Source organism: Rhinoderma darwinii, chromosome 6 (genome assembly GCF_050947455.1).
Source record: "Rhinoderma darwinii isolate aRhiDar2 chromosome 6, aRhiDar2.hap1, whole genome shotgun sequence".
Classification (NCBI taxonomy): Eukaryota; Metazoa; Chordata; class Amphibia; order Anura; family Rhinodermatidae; genus Rhinoderma; species Rhinoderma darwinii.
The window spans coordinates 18,238,591-18,251,629 of record NC_134692.1 but is presented as its reverse complement, the minus strand read 5'-3'; the positions used below and the strand labels follow the sequence as shown (position 1 = coordinate 18,251,629).

The following is a 13,039-nucleotide window of genomic DNA, read 5'->3' as shown; positions in this document are numbered from 1 at the left end:
AAAAGATCAACACACTCTTCTCCTGCTGCTGTCATTACTCCCATTATCTTATAGGATATAGGGTGTATTATCCCTGTTATCTTAGTGGTACCAACCCATTTCTCACTAATACAAACATATGAGTAGATTCGTCACTGACTTCCACAAAATCAACAAACTCAGTATTTGGTTACAGGTTGTTCACTTCCGGCCACTGCTCCCATCTCGTGAAGTCCTGTTCAGCCAAGCTTTGTCTAATGTGTATGGGCATCTTAAAGAGGCTCTGTCACCAGATTTTGCAACCCCTATCTGCTATTGCAGCAGATAGGCGCTGCAATGTAGATTACAGTAACGTTTTTATTTTTTAAAAATGAGCATTTTTGGCCAAGTTATGACCATTTTTGTATTTATGCAAATGAGGCTTGCAAAAGTCCAAGTGGGCATGTTTAAAGTAAAAGTCCAACTGTGCATGTATTATGTGCGTACATCGGGGCGTTTTTACTACTTTTACTAGCTGGGCGTTCTGACGAGAAGTATCATCCACTTCTCTTCAGAATGCCCAGCTTCTGGCAGTGCAGACAGCGTGTTCTCGAGAGATCACGCTGTGACGTCACTCACTTCCTGCCCCAGGTCCTGCATCGTGTCGGACGAGCGAGGACACATCGGCACCAGAGGCTACAGTTGATTCTGCAGCAGCATCGGCGTTTGCAGGTAAGTCGATGTAGCTACTTACCTGCAAACGCTGTTGCTGCTGCAGAATCAACTGTAGCCTCTGGTGCCGATGTGGCCGACACGATGCAGGACCTGGGGCAGGAAGTGAGTGACGTCACAGCGTGATTTCTCGAGAACACGCTGTCTGCACTGCCAGAAGCTGGGCGTTTTGAAGAGAAGTGGATGATACTTCTCGTCAGAACGCCCAGCTAGTAAAAGTAGTAAAAACGCCCCGATGTACGCACATAATACACGCCCAGTTGGACTTTTACTTTAAACACGCCCACTTGGACTTTTGCAAGCCTCATTTGCATAAATACAAAAATGGTCATAACTTGGCCAAAAATGCTCGTTTTTTAAAAATAAAAACGTTACTGTAATCTACATTGCAGCGCCTATCTGCTGCAATAGCAGATAGGGGTTGCAAAATCTGGTGACAGAGCCTCTTTAAGGCGTAATTTGAAACTCCTGGGCTTGGTGCAAGGTTTGCACCAAGGTCCACACCTTTACTGTCACATGCCATTGTACATAATGATTTCTCATTGTTTAAGATACATATACAATATAGAAGTGAATCATTCATTTGTAAAGTAATGCAGCTATGGCTAAGGTTTCTTTATGATTGTGTAGTTATCATGAAACCCTGTCACACTAAGGTACTTTCCTTTGATAATACCGCTTCTCGGTTATGTGTGTAAGGAGTTTTTGGGCCCCATCAAGCATCAGGGCCTGGGCGCAACTGCACCCTCTTTATCCCATAGTTACACTCCTGCCCTATATTGAGCTATTACTAATGGTAATGGTGGAAAAAACACGCAGGAGACGTCAGCATGCTATTTAATTAAAGTTCCGATTTTTTGCGCCTTACGTATCACAAACAAATTGAGCCTTTTTCAACCTTCCATTCATTTTCATAAAACAAAGAATGGGTGTCACCATTAAATTAACACTTTGGGCAAAACTGATACACTGTGATATACCTAGTGCAGAACCTGAGGAGGCGGGGCATGACCCAGTGATTCTCTCATTGTTGCTCTTTGAATCTCTGTGTCATGCTCCGCCCTCGCAGACCCTGCACTAGACATAACACTATGGAGCAGATTAAGACAGCAAAAACTTAGACAAGGCAGGCAGAAGATGTGCCAAATTTATCAGCGGCAGACACTCGAGCATGTCTAGCAAGGTGGGCCAAATTTAGCATAGACACTTTACTCTTCCTTATATCAACTCTTGGTTAGCATAGTTTTGACGCACTGTGGCACATTTTGGTGCATATTAAGTCACACCCCCTTCCCCATTAATCCACGCCCACTTTTCCAGAAATTTTTAAAAGTAGTAAATCTTCCCCAAAGTATCAGTTCTGACTGGAAGGTTCCTTTAATAAATGAATTGGTATAATTTATGTGTAACCGCGGATCAACTTAACTAGTAATATTGATAGCTTGCACTTACTTAGTTTCTACCAATTACTGCGATCATCTCTGGATTTCTTCTTCCCTATTGTCATGGTCAAAACTTCTGACAGGGGTGCGGATCCACTATGTCAAAATTGACTAGGCTAAACCAGGGGGGGGGGTGCAGAGACTAAGGGATACAGTGTGCAATCTTCACCTTGTAATGCCCCTCACAGGGATGGACATTGTGCAGGCAATCCTCAGGTCACTTCCCCTGAGTAGTCTACAAAAAGCAAACACTGGCGGTTTGCACAAGATGTTTCCGAAGCCAGGTACTAGAATTGATAAATACTGCAGAAGTACGGTCATATAAATCCAAGGTCAGGTCTGGCAGAGGTGATGTCACATGATAAAACAGGTCAGGGCAAGCAGCGATCCAAAGGAAGAGCCAGGACGCAGTCCGGATCAAATCCAAAATAGCAAACAATCACCTGTACAAATGGACAGGAACCAATGAACCTTGTTGCGCAGTGGGGTAATTCTGAGCAGGTTTATAGAATCAGAGGTCACAAAGGGAGCACTGACCAGTTGTCACAGACCTGTCCCTTGTAGCAGAGCTAGCGGTTGTAGCAGAGCTCTTGCATGCACCTCTATGGAGACGTCGGCGGTAAGACAAGAAGAGGGACGTCGGTCGCAGCACAGCTGGTCCTCGTTATACCTATAGTTGTATAGAGCAACAAAGAGTATATGTATTCTGAATATATAATACAACTACAGCTAATAGTTAATGTCCACCTATAAGGTAGCATGCTGTATGTGTATGTCTGAACAGTTCGGTTCACCTTGTATTTCAGGCGTTATGGCCCTTTAAGGAAGGTGAATATTTATTGCAGCTTTCAAGCTAATTTAAACATCCATGCAAATTAGACCAGTTTCAAATGGAATATGCTAAGATGCAAATGTATTTTATTCACACTTTATCACAATTTGTTGTATCCATAGACAATTGTGTCAAAACCTGTGTACAGTATAATTTACATATATAACACATTCTGGTATTTGATGCAAATGTCCCTGAATAAAGTAAGCGGAGTATATTATATGTAGACCAAATCCCAATGTGATTCAGTTAAATTTATAGCATTGTTCAAAGCAGGAATGATGGAAAAGTGTTGTTGTTTTTTAGTCAATGATGTAACATATATGATACTGTATTTCTACTTCTTCTACTCATCATTATTATTATTATTTGTATTATATGATGAATCTTGTGTCTGAATGTAACTCCACAATCGGTATTCGAATGGCCGCTAACTAAGGTCTACGGAGGCCAACGGGCAGAATATTCCGTGAGCACTTTTTTCCGTTTTTGTCATAGTGTCCAAGTAAAACTATTATTCAATAATGCAGCTTAATAGTGCCCAATAATAACAGTACTATATAGCAACCAAATCACAAACCCTAGGCGGCAGTCACTACAAGACCCTGCTCTGCCCAAAACGTCATGAGGGGTTCAGATCCATCAGATTTACACCAACCCCCACATGACCTTGGCTTCCCAGAAATGAGATGCCTATGTTAAGATAGCCTATAGTGTTAGTCACTCATTGTGGGGTCAACTATATTTTTAGATTGGGAAACCCTGGGACAACTGCCCCATTTGCCCCACCTATAATCCAGTCCAGATTCGATTTAGCACCAGACAAATGCAACTGAAAATAATTGCTCACTCTATCCAGTAACGTATCGATTCATACTGAGTATGGTAGAAAATAAAAAGTAAAAAATTGCATATAGACACTAAAATATTACACAATATAAAAAACTTCTTCTAAAACTATTGGTTTTCACAATCTGTATGGAACTTGTCTGATTTCTCCTATTTCCTTCAAGCTCAACATACATGTATCAGTGTGCCTCTCGAAAACATTTTCAGTATTGATATTAAAGTGGTAATTATGAAAGTCCTAAACCAGTTATGACCAATAAAACACATTTATATTAATTGGAAAATTATACAACCTGAAGGGGTTGTCTGAGAGTTTCATAAAATAAACTGGCAGCAAGAAATCTTATTAAAAAAATCCTCACCTTTTAATTCCCCCTTCCCCCAGTTTCGACACCGATGCCCGTGGTCCCCGTTGGTCCTTGTTTATTTTCTGTAGCGATGACGTGCCGCATATCTACGTGATCACTGCAGCTTATCACTGGCCTCATGCCGTACGTGCTAGCACCGCCGCTGAGGCCAGTGTTTGGCTGCAATAGTTGGTGAATTTTTGTTTTCAATTTTTTGACATTTCCTGCTGCCAGTTTATTTTATTAAACTCTCGAACAACCACTTGAATATAGTTTGTGTTCCATCATGTCCAGAACAAGAAACACTCCATATACGTAGTCTTTATAGACTTTCTTGGGAATTACCATAAACTAAAAGCCATATTTTAGCCTAAATTATAAGGACAAGGTCACATTTAGGCTGGATTCACACGAGCACATTACGTCCGTAATGGACGGAACGTATTTCGGCCAGAAGTCACGGACCGAACACAGTGCAGGGAGCTGGGCTCCTAGCATCATAGTTATGTACGATGCTAGGAGTCCCTGCCTCTCCATGGAACTACTGTCCCGTACTGAAAACATGATTACAGTACGGGACCCTTTTCCGACAGCGAGGCAGGGACTCCTAGCGTCGTACATAACTATGATGCTAGGAGCCCGGCTCCCCGCACTGTGTTCGGTCCGGGACTTCCAGCCGAAATACGTTCCGTCCATTACGGACGTAATGTGCTCGTGTGAATCCAGCCTTATAGTATATATAGTCTAGTGATAGCAAGTTATGAGTGTCAAGTCAACATCTAGTTCTTGTTGACCAAAACCCATCCATAGCTTGACAGTGGACACTTGAGAGATATGTAACAAGATAATAGACAGGATTTGGACCAAGAAAGCTGTAATCTTCACATAAAGGAAAGTTTGACTATTTTTGGCAAATCTTTTTGGTACAACTCATCCAATAGTTTTTCGGATTACCTTTCTTAATATAGCACATCAGCATCTGGTTAATTGTACATACTACATTGAAATAGTTCATGTTTTGAGGTTCCCATCAATTACAAAATCATCAAAAATACATGTTCTCCAAACATGAAGTAAAGGTGACCAAAGAATATTGGTTTATATGGCTTCAGGGGATGAGTATAATGCTCGAGAGAATTAAACCATGGAAGGATGTTCTGTTCCTCAACTTGTGAAATGCTGAGGACCATGGCAGAAACGTAACTTTATGATGGGAAATATGTGAATTTTGACAAGTCTGTAAAATTGAACCAGTAAACCCTAAAATTCCATTTTCTTTGACCAGATCAATATATCATCCTTTTCTTCCGAGAAAGTGTAATTTTCTCACATCAGATTATCTAACAAGTTCATCAAATATTATTTTTAAACAAAGTTTATTCCCATAGTTAAAAAGTAACTTTTTCCCATGACATTGGAGTGTCAGAGACATTGGTTGAACAAGGTCCGTTACCAGAAAAGTTTTAGTTCTCCTGAACCCTAACCTTCCTTAGGCGGTTTTGGCACCTCCGCACACTTTCTCTTCAGCATGAAATGTCATCAGGAGCTTACATAAATATTAAAGTCAATCTTCACATACTCTCTGTCTAGTCCAAGAGTCCATGCCAAGTCTTAGTAGCAATGTTTTAACTAAACATCATAATAACTACAAGAACGTAATGCACAAAAAAATAGAGTTCCTTAGAAAATCGTTTAATACGTAGTACTAAACATTTATATCTATAAACAGAGTCTTCAGGCTCAACATTCCACCAATGATCCAACACTCATAAACAAAACTTTTACTTTCAGAAGTTTTTTGGATTCCACTTTGAATATCACCATGCTATAGGTTCATATACACTGGAAACCACAAGGCTCTAAAAGTCAAGTAAGACCCAATTCAGGTCTAAGATGAGTTTTACAAGAACCAAGCTGGATATTAAAGGGGTTTGCCCATCAGGGACATTTATGGCATATCCACAGGATATACCATAAATATCAGATAAATGCGGGTCCCACCTCAGGGACCCACACCTATCTCTAGAACGGGGCCCCCTAAACCTTGTTCTAAGTTTCTCGGTTCCTGCTGCCTCCCGGGCCACTTCGCTGTTTTCGTAACATCCATAGAAGTGAATGGCATTAACGAAAACAGCGTAACTCGCATACTAAGCTGCTTCCATAACTGTAGTTCACTTCTATGGGATGTACGGAAACAGCGTAGCTCAGTGAGTAAAGCTGTTTTCCTGAGTACATGGTCAGAAATTACTAAGTGGCAGCGAGAACCGAGAAAGGTAGAACAGGGTTTAAGGGGCCTAGTTCTAGAGAGAGGTGTGGGTCCCAGAGGTTCGACCCACATCTATCTGACATTTATGGCATATTCTGGGGAAATGCCATAAATGTCCCTGATGGGCAAACCCCCTTAATCATATTAATGATACGTATAATTGAAGAATTGTTGTCTTCTTTTTATTTCATGGAACCAACCATACTTAATACCATGGAACTAAAGTGGTTGTCCTCTTGGACAACCTCTGTCTGCTAGAAGGTTCCCCAATACTAAGCTGATCACATGATGTTCTGCGCAGAGCCCACAACAATCAATTATAGTCTGATGGGAATCCCAGCAGTATGTGTTCAATTCCCTTGCAGTGCCACCACAGGTGAAATAAAGCATTATATTGTGTCCATTTAAATCAACGGCCCATCAGTGTAATGCATGGAAGTAGTGGGTCCACTAAAGCAAGAAAAGCTCTTTGTCGTCGCTGTCCACTAAGGCTATTATGTAAGAGTCCCGAATAGGTGACCCTACTCAGTTAAATCAGAATTCTCTAATAGGGTACCTGAAATGGGAGAGGCAAGGAGCACAGAAAAAGAAATACTCTGCAATACATAAGTTTTTTGCAGTGTATTGCATAAACAATCTACCAAACGCATGGTTCAGTACCCTTAAAAAAGAAAACTAAGGGTATGTTCACACGGCTTACCAAAATACGTATGATTTTCAGAAGTTTTTTTCCTACTCGCGTTTTTCGCGGCATATTTTACGGACGTTATTGGAGCTGTTTGTCAATGGAGTCAATGAAAAATGGCTCCAAAAAACATCCCAAGAAGTGACATGCACTTCTTTTTCGCGGGCGTCTTTTTACGCACTGTCTTTTGACAGTGACACGTCAAATAACACCCCGTGGGAACAGAACATCGTAAAACCCATTGAATGCAAAGGGCAGATGTTTGTAGGCGTAATGGAGCTGTTTTTTCAGGCGTATTTAGAGGCGTAAAATGCCCGAATTACGTCTGAAAACAGTGCGTGTGAACATACCCAAAAAGTTAAAAAAAACAACTTTTTTCATTTTTTACATAAACAATATAAACAATAAATAAGCATAATTAGTATCGCCGTGTCCGTAAAAATCGGAATTATTAAAATATCCCATTATTTTAACCCACACAGGATCACTTTAGGGAAAATTTCATAATGGCGGAATTGCTGTTTTTTTTTGGTCACTTCACTTCCTCAATAAAATGTAATGAAATATGATCTAAAAGTCATACAGTATGTACCCCAAAATGGTGCCAATAAAGCGGGCAGCTCGCCCTGCAAAAAATAAGCCCTCACACCGCACAATGGACTGAAAAAAAAAAAAAAAGTTATGGGTCTCAAATTATGGCGAAACGAAACAATTTTCTTTAATAAATTGTTTTTATTTTGTAAGATTAGAATAACATAAAAAGCTATATAAATTTAATATCGCCATATTCGTACTGACCCGCAGAAAAAAGTTAACGTCATTTTTACCACACTGTGAATGCCCAAAAAACGAAACCCAAAAAACGATGGAAGAATTGCTGTTTTTTTAAAATTGCACCCCATAAAATAATTTATTTAAAAATACAACTCGTCCCACAAAAATCAAGCCCTCATACGGCTATGTCGACAAAAGCTTTTAAAAGATATATCTCTTGGAATGTGTAGAGGTAAAAATTAAAAAAATAAATCAATTGTGTCCTTTGGGGGCTAATATTTAACTTTATGTCTACAGTGACAATCGGTAAGGGGGGTTCAAGGGTAACTAAATGTTTGACAAACTCCTGACATGTCATAGTGACATGTCAGACGTTTTGATTGGTGGGGGTCTGAGCACCGAGACCCCCACCAATCGCTCAAATGGAGCTGCAGAAGCGCTCAGCCGCTTCGTTTCTGTTTGACTTTTTCCGGAAAGCCGATGTATCGGAGTACGGGCTCATAGACTTTCTATTGAGTCCGTACCACGCTAGATTAATTTCTGGAAAAAGCCAGACAGACACGAAGCGGCTGAGCGCTTCTGCAGCTCCATTTGAGCGATTGGTGGGGGTCTCATTGCTCGGACCCCCACCAATCCAAACTTCTGACATGTCACAATGACATGTCAGAAGTTTGTTAAACGTTTAGTTACCCTTTAAGTTTATGAACTCCTTCTTGTGGGGCAGAACACGGAGTTTGACAATATAAGATGATAATGGGATAGTTATCTCCTACGATGCCACATACCTCTATTTTCCACAGCTTCTATACACATCCGTACAAAGTGAGGAACGGTGGTGTTCTCCCGCTTACAAAGAGTCACAAGTTGACAGCCGAACACTTGATCTAGTTGGAAAGAAAAGAAGTTGCATGTTTGAGGTTAGAAGTGTTTAGTCAAGGATGAAAATTACAGATCATTTATAGTGCGATGTGTAACAAAATACTACATTTATTTTTTCTGCATAGAAGACATGTATACACTGTTCACATTAGCGGCATGGCCATGACAGCTATGAAAGAACCATTTTTAAATGGATCCCAATTAATTATTTTTCATTGAGAGATCCAGTTAGCTCATACTGGGTCTATCAGGCTATCAGGATTCTGTTAGATTTTGTTGTGAAAAGAGCCCAAAATGTTAGCAAATTTTCAAATGTGCAGACCGAATGAAACCCAAAATTCTTCACTTATATCTAAATTAAAAGACTACTCTAATTTGCCCCCAGTATCAAATTGTACCAAAAAAAAAAGGTGCAAAAATAGGGGGCGTTCCCCTGTGTAAAGAACTGGCTCTTTTCATATCTGCGTTGTGGTTTCCATTCATAATGGAAACCCCAACTCAGTGCCAGACCTCTCCCATGACAGATACCACCAGCACCCAACCGACCCCATTGACTTATAATGGGGTCCATCGAATTCTGTCGTGGTGTCCGTTAATTTGATGGGAAAATCCGATGCACTCTGCAACGAAGGCTTCGAACCGAGATATGAACAGAGCCTACATAGATAAAAAATGCAACTCGCCAGGGTAAAGATTTAATGGCCCAATATTGAGTTAAAAAGCAGGAGCTTGATATTTAGCAAATACTAAAATACTATTTAAGTGCGGTCTGTAAAGTGGTGAGTACTCGTTATTGCAAAAAAAACGGATTGTACAAAAAATATATGTCCCATATTATTTAATCTAAAAAGTTCTGGATGTATGAAATGAAGAGAGTAAAAGTGTGAATTACTTAAATTTAAGCAAAATAGTGGATTTACTTGAGGAATGGTAGAGACCTATATAAGATCATTGGGCGCCGGACCTGATACAGAGTCAGAGATATGACTTTTGTAGGTAGGTTTGATAAGATAAGAAAGACTTTATTGATCCCAAAAGGGAAATTAATAATAGTCAAATGGTTTGCCACATAGAAAGACGTCAACAATACATACAAGTACAATTATACTAAAATGAATACCTAAAATCACATTAATGAAGTTGTTTCAATAATGAATAAAAAAAAAATGTAAAACAAATTTGCAGTCAATAAATATCAATTTAGATCACTCTAATAAATAAAGAAATAGCAGTAGGTAAAAATAACCTCATATACCTGTCTTTAGTGCGCTTTAATTGCTGATAGCATTGACTAAATGAACTCCTTTGAGATATAACATAGTTATATAGCGGATGTTGAGGGCAGGCAACAATCCTCTCAAATTTCCGCAGGACCCTTTTTTCTGCCACTGCCCTAACCGGCTCAATCGCACCTCCAATAATACTACTCGCTTTCTTGACAATCTTATTTAGTCTATTAATGTCTATGACCTTTGCATTACCGTACCAACAAATAACAGCAAAAAAAATTGCACTCCCTACCACCGAATTATAAAACATCCGTAACATTTCTGAGCACACGTTAAAAGACCCCAGTTGGCGTAGAAAGTACAAACGATTCGTGCCCTTCGTATAAAGCATATCGCAATTTAGCTTCCGATCCAATTTATTGTCAATAAATACTCCCAAATACTTATAGTTCTCCACAATTGACACTTTCTGCCCATTGATACTCAACTCATTTATTTATTTTTTCTTTCTGGCCAAATCAATAATCATCTCCTGAGTTTTACGAACGTTCAGTATTAGCGAATTTGCCGCTGACCATGCACAAAAATTTTCCACTTGCTCCCTATATTCCAGATTTGAGGGTTGGCAGGGGAGGGAGAGGCGGATATGTTTTTTTTCTCGTTTTTTTTGTGTGGGGTGATTGGAATGGGGAGTTTAGTAACGGTATGTATTATATTTTTTTTTATATATTTCTAGAATGAATAAAGAAAAACCCAAAATCTTAAAATGTAACTAAACGTTCAACAAACTTCTGACATTTCATAGTGACATGTCAGAAGTTTGTATTGGTGGGGGTCCGAGCACGGAGACCCCCACCAATCGATAGAACGAAGCAGCTGAAGCGTTTGTGTGAGCACTCAGCTGCTTCGCTTCTGTTCAGCTTTTTCCGGAAATAAATGTATCGTGTACGGACTCAATAGAAAGTCTATGAGTCCGTACACAATACATTTATTTCCGGAAAAAGCCGAACAGAAATGAAGCGGCTGAGCGCTCACACAAACGCTTCAGCTGCTTCGTTGTAGCGATTGGTGGGGGTCTCCTTGCTCGGACACCCACCAATACAAACTTCTGACATGTCACTATGACATGTCAGAAGTTTGTCGAATGTTTAGCTACATTTTAAGGTCTTCTGACCTCTTCTTTCAGGCAGATATTTGTCAGTACCGGTTTCCGCAAGTAAAGTTTATTTATTGTGTAATAAAAAATAACTTTCAACCATATTTTGTGTATCAGTTCTTTACAGTTTTCAGAGATATAACTTGAAGCTCCTTGGCCCAATGCAAAATCAGGTACCCCCAGCTACCATGTGCCGTATATAATACTTGCATTTTTTTAGGTGACATAGGGGGTTTGGGCCCCTTCAGGCACCAGAACTAGGGTGCGACAGCTACCTCAGCACCCCCAATGACTGCGTCCCAGTGGTCAATAAATAGGAACCTTTTTGTTTACTTCCATAGAATGAAAATCTGTCCTGGTCATGTGATGATCACACAGGTGCGTGACTTGTTACAAGAGAAGGTTCTAATAACTGAACTACGGTATAGCGAGCCGCACACCTGTGTGATCATCACATGACCAGGACAGATTTTCATCCTATGGAAGTAAACAAAAAGGTTCCTATTTAATGGCGAAGAGCAGAGTTCTTGAAAACCAAGAGAAATTGATTCGCAAAGTATATTACAAAATGTCATAACTTTTCATTATACAATAAATAAGCTTTACTTGCAGAAAACCAGAATACTTTAAATAGGATGACAGGGCAGCCACTTGTATAGACCCTAATTAGCTTATTGCCAGTGATAGTATATTTGTATGGTGGCATTCATTCCATTTTAAAAAATACAAAATAAATGAAAAATATAAAAAAAAAAAATATTTACAGATTGTTCAATTGCGTGTCCTATTTTGTCAAAAATTTTATAAAAAAGTTTATATAATTATAATAATATGATTCCACCATCTTTGCTTCTGGCATAGCAATACATTGATATATCATTGTTTACTGACCTCAAAAAAATTTGGAGGGCTGCCATCGGAATCTTTACTATCATGGAAAACATGGTGGCATACCGGTTACCACTGCTGCCTCAGAGCTGACGATCTGGGTTTGAATCCAATCAGGACACGGTCTACATGGAATATATGTATACTCTCCATGTCTATCTCCGTTACCTCCAGGTGTTCTGTTTCCCCCCCACAGCCCAGAAACATACTGGTAGGTTAATTGGCCTCCAATTAAACTGTCCCCCGTGCGTGCTTATATTTTGTGCCTGTGGTGGGGAAATTAGATTGTAAGCTCCACTGGGGCAGAGACAGATGTGAGTGAATAAACATGCTCAGCATAGTACTGCTTACTGTGCCTGTGTCATATAAATAAAGTATAATAGTTGTAAAAATTAAATGGTAAATAAATAAGTTTTTATATTATGTTATATTATATCTTATATTACTTTATACTGCATAACAATGTTTTATTTTATGTTCTGTTAGTCCCTGTTATCTTTTATTATATTATATTATATAAGTTTACCTTATAGTATTTTATATAATATCTTATGCCATTTTATATTGTATGTAAACGTGTTGCTTTATGTTTGGTAGTCTCTGGTATCTTATATTATATGATTATATGTTATGCCAGAGTATAGCGCGTTACAAAGAAAGTCTCTCTCTCTCTGGAGCACCTGTCCTGCATTACGCACTCAACCCATTTATTTGAATGGACACTGCGTAATGCTTAATTTCCCCTGTGGTGGCGCTGCAGGTAAATTGAACTCTTATTGCCAGGTTTCCCCACAGATTACTGCAGATCGCTGGGGATCACGGCAAGGGGACACTTTGTAATCAACTTATTGTCAAGGGACCCTTCTAAGTAGGCATTGTCCATAGTGCAGAACACCTTTAATAACACTTTAAATTATATAATATTAATTTACTTTACTCGAACACGTTATGTATGTTATATTATGCTATTTTAGTAGATTGTATGTGACAATACATTACATG

General features: G+C 39.4%; 1 protein-coding gene across 1 annotated transcript in view; it reads right to left on the bottom strand.

Annotated features, from left to right (window-relative positions):
• Positions 1-13,039, bottom strand: part of ARHGAP15 (Rho GTPase activating protein 15) — a 222,241-nt gene that overhangs the window by 169,322 nt on the left and 39,880 nt on the right. The window contains exon 5 of the mRNA XM_075831029.1: positions 8,671-8,769. Coding sequence (XP_075687144.1) covers positions 8,671-8,769 — 99 coding nt within the window. The remainder of the gene's footprint in view (positions 1-8,670; positions 8,770-13,039) is intronic.